Genomic DNA, 13345 nt, shown 5'->3' on the forward strand with positions numbered 1-13345 from the left:
GTTAGGGATGTTAAATACAAATCTGGGAGACAATGGACTAGACCAGATAACCAGATTAGTTAAAGTCTCAATACCAGGTGCTAGGACCAAAGATCTGGAACTTCAGGGTGAACCATAAAGGCCCTAAGCTTATCATTGCCTCCACATATTTCACCCCTTAGCCTGGGAAAGTGAGAAGGATATCTCTGTACAGATTATTTTGTCATGGACTTAATGTAAAAATGGATAAATATGTATTTTCTACCCATCAATCTACACTCAATAAGCTCAATAATAATGATAGTGAAAGTATTCAGACAATTTGCAGTGGTACTCCAAATTGCAGTCAAGTGTACCCAGTTTTCTTTAATGATCCTTTTGATGTGCCTAGAACCTGGCTGGAATTCACCTATGACATACTGAATTGATTTGACATAGAAAGTCACATATGTACAGTACCTGTGTATAGAAGGTCCCCCAGTTCACACTGCATGTCAGGACAAAAAACAAACTTTGAAATCTAAGGAACTCCCTTCAGACCTCAGCTATCAAATTGTGATGAAACATTAATCAGAGCAAGAAGATAAAATTACTGTATTTCTGAAGTTTTTAGTGTTTCTATAAGCACAGTGGCCTTGATAATAGTGAAATGGAAGATTTTGGAACCACCAAGACTCTTCCTAGAGTAGGCAGTCCAACAAATTTGAGTAAGTAGGAAAAAGGGGACTTGATCAGATAATTAACCAAGAACTCAATGAACACTTTAACAGAGCTTCAGAAGTTTTCTGCTGAGGTGGGAAAACAACAACAACATTTATATACCACATTTTCATACAAATGATGTAGCACTCCAGAAATCAGGCATTTTGTAGAAGATAGAAGCCACTCTTGAGTAAAAAGGATATGACAATATAAATAACTCTGAGAGCTTAAGAAAAAAAGATTATCTGATCTAATGAGAAAAAATATTGAATTCATTGGGCAAAATTCCAAACACTTTGTCCAACGAAGACCAGAGATTGCTCATTATGCTATGGAGGTGCTTCTCAGTGGCTGGAACAGTGAGACTGGTCAGAACTAAGGTAAGGATGAAGGCAGCCAAATCCTTAAAGAAAATCTGATCTGAAGAGGACACACCTCTACAAACTTGGGTGATGGTTCACCTTTTTTAGCATGACAATGACCTAAAGCATAAAGTGAAGAAAACACTGAAGAACCTTCAGGATGAATCTTAGTCCAAAGCCCAGACTTAAACCCTGTAAACATCTGTTAACAGACCTGATAATGAAAGTTTGCAGATGCTTCCCATCCAATCTTGAGAGCATTTGCAATGAAGAATGGGATAAATGACCCAAATTCATGTGTGCAAAGTTTTAAGAGACTTACCCAAGACTACTTGAAGGTAGAATTGCTGCCAAAGGGACTGATTGCATATATGAATGAGACATTTTAGGTGTTGATTTTTAATAAATGTCTAAACCTTTCTGAAAACATGTTTTCCGTTTATCATTATGGGCTGTCGAGTAGCTTACTTATCTGTACTTATCATTACTTACAAAATAGAATGCACATTAAAATCTCAAGATGCTGGTCTGCTTATGATTCAAAGGATTAATAAAATAACAATGGGAGGTCGAGCTTATAGTTACAGGGCCCCGAAGCTAGGGAATTGTCTGCCTGCTACTATAAATGATGTCACTTCAGTTTCAGCTTTTAAATCTCAGCTGAAGACTCACTACTTCAGTTTAACATACCCAGACTGGAGCTGTTGATTAGCTGTGCATAATGCATCTCTGTTGTTAGTCATTAGCACTGAAACATAAATAATATGATATTTATAATTTGCTATTAACCCTCACCAATTGTTTTTCTCTTCTCGGTACTCAAATGTAGCAGTTGGTGCCACTGCCCTATTGCCAGGTTGTTTGCCTGCCTATGGAAAGGTCATCTCTGATAATGGAGCACTGGAATAATCAGGTAGAAGGGTCCTTTCATCAGATTGTCCGGTCCAACACTGACTCAGTTGTGGAATGGCCAGTAGGGGGATAACAGTTTGTTGGCCAAGGTCTCCAGAACTCTGAACAAATCTGAATTTTCTTATGTAATATAATTTATTTTGCTCTGTACTTATACTATTACGATTGTACTATTGTAATGTATTTCTGAGATGGCAATGACAGATTGGCCATCCATCTGTGAAGAGGATTACTTGTGTTCTGTTCTGTGTATATATTGTATTTAACCCATTTTTTCTCATCCGTTGCACCCATCCTAACTTGGAAGGGGGCTCTTTCTGAATTGTCTTTCCAAAGATTTCTTCAAATATTTCCCTACTAAGATTTTTTTGGGAGTTTTTTCTTGTGTTCTTGAGGAGTCAAGGATGGCAGGCTGTCAAAAACGGGGCATATTAAAGCCCATTGTGGCACTCCTTGTGTGATTTTAGGGCTATACAAAAATTGTTACTGTTGTTGTTATAGATTAATGGGCAACAGTGTCAAATGTATCCATTTTAAATTAAATCCACCACACAATGAAGTGTGCAGAAAGTAAAAGAATCTAAATACTTGCTGAATACACTGCATATTTTTATAATTGGGACAAGATGGATCTTTTTTTTATTTTTGATGCATCATTACTTTGTGAATAAAACTTTGTGATTCTTTAATGGAAGAACTTCTAATCAAAATATAAATTTATATTGTTGATATAATGTGGTATAAGAAATAAACAAACATCAACAAAATAGTATAATTTATATGTTTTGGGGTCTTTCTGCAAGGGTCCAGGGTTTTAAAATATACTGCAGCTACTCTCTTTCTAATATCTGCTAACAAGATTCAGAAACATTCTCTTTTTTTATAACTTTGTTGTGCTGATAATAGAAAAAGCAGGTGACAGAGAATTTCCTTCTGCATGCTGAATGCGTACATTTCCTGTTCTGTGTCACTTCCTGTGTTAATATATATATACATTTTCAGAGTAGGTAAACCATCAGACTTCAGCATGATGTCAGACCTCCTTGAAGCATCTGGTTATTGTATTATAGTATAACGCCGTGGGGACAGGGGGCCACAGTGATATATTTCCATTGACAGGCTGTACAAAAACCAAACAAGAATTGGCAGATTAATATCACTTTAAGGAGGAGCTCCTGGGAGTATTTTAGATGAGGAATTCTTTTGGATACCTCTGTCTCATAATGTCCAACATTTCATTTGTTTGATTTGTAATATTTACAATAAATATACCAATAAAGATACATCAGTATGTACAGGAATACTTTATATGTGTGCATATAAAGGCTTTCATTAAATAGCCTTAAATTGGATTACGTGGGTTTAAGAATTTTATGTTATGGTATGTTATGTAAGAAGACTTTCTGTTTTTGGATGTAATTTTTACTTGGAACATGTTTTGAGGAGAATATTCCCAGTAATCTCAGAAACTCTCATCTGTTTCCAAAACAGGAAAAAAGTGGCTTTGATTATGATCCAATTATGAAAACCATAAGGCAAACACAAAGTATAATTTGTAGTAATTTTTTATTGCTAATGGATTTATCATTGTGGTACTGGTACCATTGCTTATTTTGGAAATGGAACAAAACTTACTGTTATAGGTAAGTTTATATTTTCAAATTATTTTATGTTTCAAACATACAGTTGTATGTAATTTCTGCAAATTATATAGCAACTTTATCATGCTATATACAGTGTCTATACTTCATAAATTGTAACAGCTACTGAACCATTTCAGTAAGTATACTAAACATTTCACTACATACTGTTCTTTGTGTATAACTTTACATGACATAGAAAATTGGATTTGGTTTAAAGAAGAACATTTACTAAATGTAATGTGCCATGTTAGGCAGTTTTTAAACTACTGAATATTTTATTGCGATGTTTATGAATATAACTTTTATGATGGTGTCAGACTTCTTGTTATAGATTAGGTAAAACCTTTATCTTTACTTGGAATTGTATCACAGAAACCACTAAGATAATGTAATTGTATTGAGTGCTTTAGAAAAAGAAATGCTAGAAAAATACTGTTAAGTGTTAGGATAGTAGAAAAATTGCAAGTTTAATCTTAAGCCTGAAGCCAGACACTGTTATCATTTTCTCAAGTCTATGATATTCAATTACACGATTAAAAACAATGTTATTAGCACATCCCTGTGAGTAAGAGATTATGAAATGCAGTGTAGTTTTTTTTTATTGACTTGCCATTATAATACTGTGCTGCTTATGAAGCATACTTTGGCAAAGGAACAAAACTAACAGTTTTAGGTAAGTTTATTTTTATTTTGCTACCATTCTTCTTAAAATGTTTCTTATTTTTGACATTACACATAAACAAAAAACTCAGAAGTAACTTAGTTGTGTTTTATTACGTTCACTTGACTTTGAACACTGCATATTTCTTTGGGCCAGGTACAAAGTAACTGTGGTTAGTTAAGTTGTTATACTTTCCCCTTGTATATAATGTAGTTGTGCAAAAAATTTAAATGAATTACAGTCACATATTGTTATATACTATGTCATCAGACTGTTTAAGTCTTATAAAATACAAATGCAGTGTTGTATAACTTTTTACATTTTTTTCTGATAGACCACGGCTGACAGTTCAAATCGTTTTGTACAGGAGCTAGACTCTATTCTATTGGAACTTTACTGAGTTTTTTTGAGGGCTCGTATTCATTTATTTAGGCATTGAAAACGTTCTTATTATGTGAAGAAAATAGAAGTATTTAATGTAGAGTACGCAGGGAACTAACATATGAAGAAAACCTGAATTTAGCCTGTGTTATTGTATGCAACCAGAATAAAGTCTGGAACCCATTAAAGCATTTCACAAATCGGTAATCATGTGTTCATTGTTATCTATGGAGCCTTGTGGGTGTAAATAAATGAAGGCTCTTTCTGGAACCTTCATATAGATGGTTCTTTTTGGAACTAAAAACGGTTCCCTTATATAATTTCTGTGAGGAACGGCTTTGGCAACGTTATCTTAAAGAGTGCATATTTCTTTAATTTAAAAGGTAATTCACCACATTTTTATAAGTTAAAAAGATTATCGTTACTGTGACACAATAACCCAGACACTGCATCAAGAAATTGCATTTTCTGATAATGTAATATGAAATAACACGTCGGGAAAACAAAAATGTGTTAAAAACCACAATAAAGTATTTGAAAAGCAAGCAGTTCTGCTGTCTTGCGTTTTTGATATAAATCTTCCTTCTTGCAACTTTAATCTTTAAAGTGCTTAATAAATTAGATTAAAATGATAAAGAGCCTATACCTGGTCACATGACAATAGGTTATGTTACACCTTATAAATAAGATTCCATTCTCTTACTTTTAAGACGGTGTTTTCTCTCTGTGATCTGTTTCGCCAGCTAATTTTGGAGGTGGCACGAAACTTACAGTGTTAGGTAAATTGATCTATGCTTTTCCATTATGTTATTGTTTACTTTGTCGTTAAAGGTTTTTAAACTTGTTTTTACAAATTAGTTTCCTATAACAAACATAATTATGACATTCAGTTTGTTAATTTCTTTCATTAAATGAATTTGATTTATTTATAATTTTCAAATATACTTTAACTTGTATGGCCAACAAAGAATGCTATTTAGTAAATAATGATAAGTACTTAGAGCCGTAGGGTAAAGCTATATTCTGTTTTTGTCCAATTTATTTAATTTACTTGTTAGGAAGGAACAACAAACTTTTGCTGCGTTCTTGATTTTGTAACTGCCGAAAAATATATAGTAACGAATGTGAGTATCATCACATTAGAATTAAACATGTTTTTGTTTTTAGATATGAATACACACGTATTAATACAGGGAAAGAAATTAAATTTAGACTTACTGCAGTAATAGTTTGTTTACTTATGAGTTTTCATGAATGACGAGGAAGGGAGCTGTTTTTCTGTTGCTCTGAAACAGTGTGAACTATGACCCAGCAACTTTTGGAAAAGGCACTAAACTCACTGTTATTGGTAAGAAAAGATTATTCATTTGTTTAAAATTTTAACCCTCATACCGATCTAAATGTTTTTCTTATACCTCGTCATTATTACAATTTAACATCTTTAACTAAGATATCACAACATTGTATTCAGGAACACGTAGGAGATAGATAGATAGATAGATAGATAGATAGATAGATAGATAGATAGATAGATAGATAGATAGATAGATAGATAGATAGATAGATAGATAGATAGATAGATAGATAGATAGACTGTACTTGAATGCTTGAATTCAAAGTAAAGCGTCCGTTTAGTTTTGTTGTGGCTATGAAACAGTGTGAACGCTAATCCTGCTTACTTCGGAAAAGGAACGAAGTTAACGGTTTTAGGTAAGAAAACATTTCTATTAAAACCATAGCAATTTATGATTTAAGCTAATTTTAGCTTCTGATTGACAGAAGTAATTAAATTGGACCAGTTAAGAGAAGATTAGTTATTTGTTCTAGTGGTTAATTCGGTTATATTTTAAAGATTTACTCGATTAATTTAAGATAGGATTTTATGTTAAATTACTCGTGACTTTTTAATCAATATGTTCCAACTTCATATTTAAATGAGTTTGAAACTAATAGGGGTTCTCATTCTCATGGTCATTTGTTTGAGTTCAATTACGGTTTTACCAATGTTCTGAATCAAATAGTTGGATGGGTCATAACGATTAGTTATAGTTAGAAAAATATCTTTTCTTGGTAACTTTTCTAATCATCACTGTTAACGGTATTAAAGATATAAGAGCGGTAATAATGAAAGTAATGAAAACAGCGTGCAGCTACGAAGAACTGCAGTTTGGTAAAGGGACGCGTTTGACATTTTTAGGTAAGTAATTCCCATAACTAGCTTGAGATGAGTATGCAGTCAAAATAAAGATTTGTGCGAACCTCTTGTATTCGTTTTAATCAATAGGAAAACACCTTAAGTCTTCTCGTTCTTGAAGTTTGTAGTAAAAGCTTAAAGTGTTTTTGATATACATTTTAAAAACTACTACTATTATTATTTTCCAGCCGTAATGTCTGGTTTTCTTGGACTGCTGCTGACAATAATAGCATATGGCACAATCGCTAACAAAATAAAATTAAGTACAATAATAAAAAGCTTTAGCTTTAGTTACAGAAATACATTAAGTTCCCAGAAGTTAAATTGAGGAAGAACGTAAATCTTTTTGGTTACAACGTAAAATTAACTGAAAGTATAAGAAAATCAATATATTGTGTAAACAGGGAGAGTATGATTAGAAAAATAAAGCAATCTAATCAAAAAGTTGTTTTATCATTATATGTTGACGCTGTGCTCCGACATTCAGTATTTTGGCAAGGGAACAAAAATCTCAGTTCTAGGTAAGTATTTTGTTAACTTTGAGAAATTTAAGGTTTTAGTATGTCTTAAATCTATGGAAAGTTAGCATGTGGTAAAGTTTAATCTTTAAGAGATGCATTAGAAAATTCACTATGTAAACTGGACAAAAGACAAATGTGGTGTTTTCTTTCTTGAAAATTAAGTTGTCAGATTTTCAGCCAGAATGTTCTTTATTTCATCTCCTAAGTCAAATTGAACCCCATGTCGATTTATTTGAAACATCGAAATACAGGATTCTCTTAAAGTAATCACATAGTTGTGATTGTAGGTAACCATAAATTTGAATTGAATATTTACTACTTATATAGGCACGCATGAAACAATTATGGTGTTACTATGCATTTTAGAGAAAGACTGAAGGTTACTGAAATAGGTGTTTAAATCTAATTTAAATACTTAAATTTCAATAGTAACAAAGCTGTGAAACTCTGACTGTGATGCAAACCATTACTAACGTTTCTGCAATTGTGTTACTTCGGTTTGTAAAGAAATATATTTTAAACTAAAACTAAACTAAAACATACAAATAAGGCAACCCAAGATTTGCAGTTCTCTACAAAACTTTGTCATGTAAATAGATGACCAATTTTGGAAAAAAAAAAAATCAATACTGAAAATGTTCTTAAAGGTTGTGGTGCTAGGAAGTATTAATAAATTGTATTAAACCTTCAGCACCGATGATCATTCTAATAGTATTTATATGCTTTCTAAGATGAAGGGAAAATCTTGCATTGGTGAATTACAATTTATTCCAGCTATTATATTTCATATTTATATGAGTATATTCAGCTTACTAAACTCTAGTAAGGTTTTCTTGGGTCCCAGACTGAGTGCTTTTGGATAAGACCTTAGGTTACTGCTGCTGAACTGAACAAAATACTGTAACAAATGGCTAGACAGATAAATTGGTCCATATTGTGATGAATGATTATGAACTTTCTGTTTATATTTTTAATCTGTTTTTAAGTCTGATTTTTACTAAACTTCCTTCTATAGTCTGATTCTGACTTGCTCAGTATATTCACTTGTCTTACAGTTTTATACACATACATACAAAATAAGGTAAACAATTCTGTGATAAAGATGAGCAGAACTACATAGTAATTCAGTGTATAATTGAAATGATTATTTAGAATGACATGGTGAGTGGCTGATGGAAACTTACATCTGTTTAAGAAATCTGAATGCTTCTAATTTTCAAATCTCTTGTAGCACGTATAATTATAATACATTTATCATTTATCAAAAGTTTTTGATATTGTTGAACTTTTGAGTTTTTCTTAAAGCATACTATTTATCATCTGCTTATAAATCGTTGCAGCAATACTGATATTTTCTTGCTTCTTGTTCCCCAACTGCGAGCATTCTTTTCTTTCACTGATGTATACCAATATTGTCTTAATGACGATCTGCATCTTATTTGTAAAAATATATTACACTGTTGTTTGGAGAACAATTCAGTTCAGAAAAAAAAAAACATAGATTAAAATGTTAATTGCTAATAAAACACTTTATAATATCACAAGAGTAAAAAGAAGCCCTGCAAGTGCAATATTTGTTTACAGCCTAATGTACTCATTAAAATGAACACTTAAAAAAGTAATCCAAATCAGCATCACAGATAAACCTGCCATTAAGATTCAATGCTTCTCTTTAGTCATATGAGAAACATTAAATCTGTCTACTCTGTTGCATTCAAAAATAGTAATAAACCTATTCCAGGGTGTTAATTTAATTGAAAATTAGATTACATTAAATCTATTCAGAATTTTCCTACAATTCCGCAAATTAATGAACATAAGTGGTACATCTTAAACATTTTTTTTAACCTCACAATGCCCTTGGAACAATTTTGACCAACCACTCATTTTAAGGGATTTCCAATTGCTTTCAGACTAGTTTGTTTGTTCACAATCCACAAAAAATCTTCAAAATATAATCTTTTCAGCTCAGAATTGTACAGGCTTTTACAAAAGTGCCCTGACTTTACAAGAAGCAAAAAACTTTTCAAATTGTACATTTTTATACTGCTGCTAGACATTTTGAACACAGCAATGTCCTTCAAGTCACTGTTGACTTTAGTGGATTTTTCAGAGCATTTAAGAAAGTTTATTGAGAGCCCAATACAACACCTACATGCCATCTTTTCAACTTAGAGATGTCAAGGATTTCAATAACGTGCCCTAACTTAACAAAAAGCAAAAAACTTTCCAAATGTTACAGATTTGTACAGTTGGCACATGTTTTGAACACTGCTGTGTTCTTCAGGTCAATTTTTACCCACCATATTTCTATATTTCTTGAGCCTTGGTAAAAGCTAAATTTATCTTTGGGACAAATAAAGCAGTATCTATCTATCTATCTATCTATCTATCTATCTATCTATCTATCTATCTATCTATCTATCTATCTATCTATCTATCTATCTATCTATCTATCTATCTATCTATCTATCTATCTATCATAGAGTGCCTTTCCTATCTATCTATCTATCTATCTATCTATCTATCTATCTATCTATCTATCTATCTATCTATCTATCTATCTATCTATCTATCTATCTATCTATCTATCTATCTATCTATCTATCTATCTATCTATCTATCATAGAGTGCCTTTCCTATCTATCTATCTATCTATCTATCTATCTATCTATCTATCTATCTATCTATCTATCTATCTATCTATCTATCTATCTATCTATCTATCTATCTATCTATCTATCTATCTATCTATCTATATGGCAAATTGGCAGTACTATTGTGTTAGTAGTTTAGGAAAGCAAAGAATGTGTCAAATGTAGCTAGTGGAAATAAAGAGTTCACCTAGTCAAACATAGTGAATTGGATATGTTTACTGGCAATGTGGCACAGTTCTTGAAAGTTCCAAAACTTGACTCATACACATTCATTATCTAGATTAAGTTTTATTATTATTATTATTATTATTATTATTATTATTATTATTATTATTATTATTATTGATTAAGTTTTCTCTCTCTCTCTCTCTCTCTCTTTCTAGAATATGATATTTCTCTGCCAAATGTTAAAATACTTGAACCTGCAGTTACAGGCAAGGAATATATCACTCTGGTATGTCTGGCCACAGATTTTTACCCGGACCACATTGAACTTAGCTGGAAAATTAATAATAAAGAGAGAATTTCTGGGGTTAAATCTGATCATAATGCAGTCAGATTATCAACTGGCAATTACAGCATCAGCAGCAGGCTGAGGATCCGAAAAAGGGAATGGTGTAATGAAGATAACGTCTTCACTTGTGTGACAAAGTTTTACAATGACACGGATAATGCTGTATTTATTCAAGATTACATCAGTGGAAAAGGTACGGATTGCAATGTCAATCTATTGAAAACATTTGTCAATCTAATATAGTTTTATTCAGACAGGACACTTAACGTTGTTGTTGTTCAGACAACATATTTTTAATTGATTGTATTGGTAAATCCTGAGAACAAACATCTGTTATGTTAAAAAAAAGTCTAGAAATGTATCCCTATGGCCCAAATATTTCTTCAAATACAAACACAAATTTCTTTTGCTTTATATTTTTATACCCAGGTAGACTCAGGTTCACTTTGGTCCAAATCAAACAAAGCATGTTTAAAAAAGGATGGATGGATAGACTTTTGTATTAAAAATAAAGTCATTTTCTTTTAAATATGCATTAATTTATAGGATTTGATACACATACAGCATAGAGTGCCTTGCAAACTTCATTTTACAATTGTCAGTCTTTTTTTACAGTATTTTTCATAATTAAGCAAGAAGTTATTACAGAAATTAAGATAATAAATATTACATTTAACATGTTTCCTTCTGGACTATTTTAGGTTGTTTCAAGAAAGATGTAAACAGTGTGAAGTTTGCATATATTTTGTTTACATTCAAAAGCATTCTTTATGGATTGTTAATTACATTCCTCATTTGGAAATTAAAGGTAAGTGTATATCATACTTCACAAAAAATGTCTTAACACTTCAGAATTGGAGTTCATTAAACTATCAGACAATTACTTATAAAGTATATAACAAGATCCTAACAAGCACTTTAATTAGTATGTCATGATAACCACCCATACAATCAGATTGTGACTCAGACTACGAATGCAGTGAATATATATATATATATATATATATATATATATATATATATATATATATATATATATATATATATATATATATATAAATATATATATATTTGCAGTTGGAGATCCACGAAGGGAGAAAAAATGAATCACGTATCATAAAATAGTTTTATTCCTGAGCTTTCAAAGGTGATTCTTGTAAGTCGAAGCATTATCCTCTGATGAAGACCCCTGATAGGGGTTGAAAGCTCAGGAATAAAACTATTTTATGATACGTGATTTGTTTTTTCTCCCTTCGTGGATCTCCAACTGCAAATAAGCAAACCGTATCACAGACCTTCTCTTCCATATATATATATATACTTTAAAAGTAGGCATCATAGATAAATGCTGAAGACCTCATAAAGTCTTCTTTGCTGAAACCTCTTAATATATTTTTGCTTGTTATACATCATGAGAAAACAATGCACACAATTGGCTTGTGCTTTAATCATAAACCTGATTATTATTGTTATTATTATTTGTAGTAAATGTAGTGTTAGTAGTAATGTATGGATATTGTACTTTTCGCTATAAACAATACATTGATAATGTTTCTAATTCTCCTTTAATTTTTTTTTCTCTGCAGCTATCTTCAAGAAAACAATCCTGAAAAATGGCCTAATTTCTATCCAAAATTTTAATTTTCAACTGTATTTCATTACACAGTATATTAAAACCTACCAGCTGTCAGAATTGTTATTGTATTTTGTTTAGATCTCATTTGATGTACAAAAACTTTAACATTTTGGATTGCCATTATATTTTATGTTTAGAAAAAAGCCAGATAAGCAGCTATTGTAATCATGTCTTGTTTTGTATTAATTGAATAAAAGAATCACTAAAAATTATACTCTGTCATTAATAAAATAAGTACTTGTGAAGGCTAAGAAAAATTATACTATCACATGCACTGCAGAAGAGGTCTTTCACTTGAACCTAAGCATGTCCAGGCCTGGCCAGTACTTGGATCAGAGACCATCTAAGAAAAGCTTGGCTTGCTGCTGAAAGAGGTGTTGGTGTAGTCGTCCTTCGAATGAAACATAAAACCAAGGTCCTGACTCTCTGTGGTCATTAAAGAGATTGGTGTATCCCGATGACCAGGCAAAATTGACCTCCATGACCTAGTCATTCTCCCCGCCCTATCATCCTCTGACTCTAATTGGTTATCTCCCTCACCACTTCACCACCTAAGAGCTAATGCGTGGTGAATGTACTGGCGCAAAAATGTCTGATGCCACATTATTCAGATGGATGCCACACATTAGTGATGGATGAAGTGGCTCCCCACTCACTGAAGTGTTTTGAGTAGTGATAAAAGTGCTGTATAAATGTAAAATAATTGTTGTTATTATTATTACATAATAAAGCAAAATTACTTTAATTTGCATCATTCAGTAGGTGAAAGCTGAAATAAAAATTTGAAATAAAAGCAAGGTCACATGGGCTAAACAGTAAGGAAAATCCTTAGGTCACATCGATTTTTGATTGAAATACAAAAGCCAATGTTTTAAAGGGAAATATAAGTCATATTAACAAGAATTAAAATAATGACCCATACAGAGAGTCACTTTTTCCACTATGAAACTCAAGACTGAGAAAACAAACCCTAAGTGAAATGGAAGCATTTAAGTGTATATTTTCAGTTGTTTTTCCACTAAGTGCCAATTGCCCAACAGTGTAACTTTGTGTAGTGCCATATGATATATTTTCTTAAGTTAGTTATTATGCCTAATGGTACAGTATATAATAATGGTGTGCTTTTTGGTAAAATCTATGGAAGGGGAGTTCAGCTAATCAGAGTGCTGTGTCATCCAGTAGT

General features: G+C 31.9%; 1 protein-coding gene across 1 annotated transcript in view; it reads left to right on the forward strand.

The window, feature by feature from the left end:
* The window catches only part of LOC114644556 (T cell receptor beta chain MC.7.G5-like), a 56180-nt gene extending 43809 nt beyond the window's left edge, over positions 1 to 12371 (forward strand). Inside the window, exons 4-7 of the mRNA XM_051924778.1 lie at positions 6690 to 6837; positions 10396 to 10719; positions 11228 to 11334; positions 12113 to 12371. Of these exons, the coding sequence (XP_051780738.1) occupies positions 6690 to 6837; positions 10396 to 10719; positions 11228 to 11334; positions 12113 to 12136 (603 nt within the window). The 3' untranslated portion in view covers positions 12137 to 12371. The remainder of the gene's footprint in view (positions 1 to 6689; positions 6838 to 10395; positions 10720 to 11227; positions 11335 to 12112) is intronic.
* The last annotated feature ends 974 nt before the right edge of the window (positions 12372 to 13345 follow it).

This window comes from Erpetoichthys calabaricus, chromosome 3, assembly GCF_900747795.2.
Source record: "Erpetoichthys calabaricus chromosome 3, fErpCal1.3, whole genome shotgun sequence".
NCBI classification, from domain to species: Eukaryota; Metazoa; Chordata; class Cladistia; order Polypteriformes; family Polypteridae; genus Erpetoichthys; species Erpetoichthys calabaricus.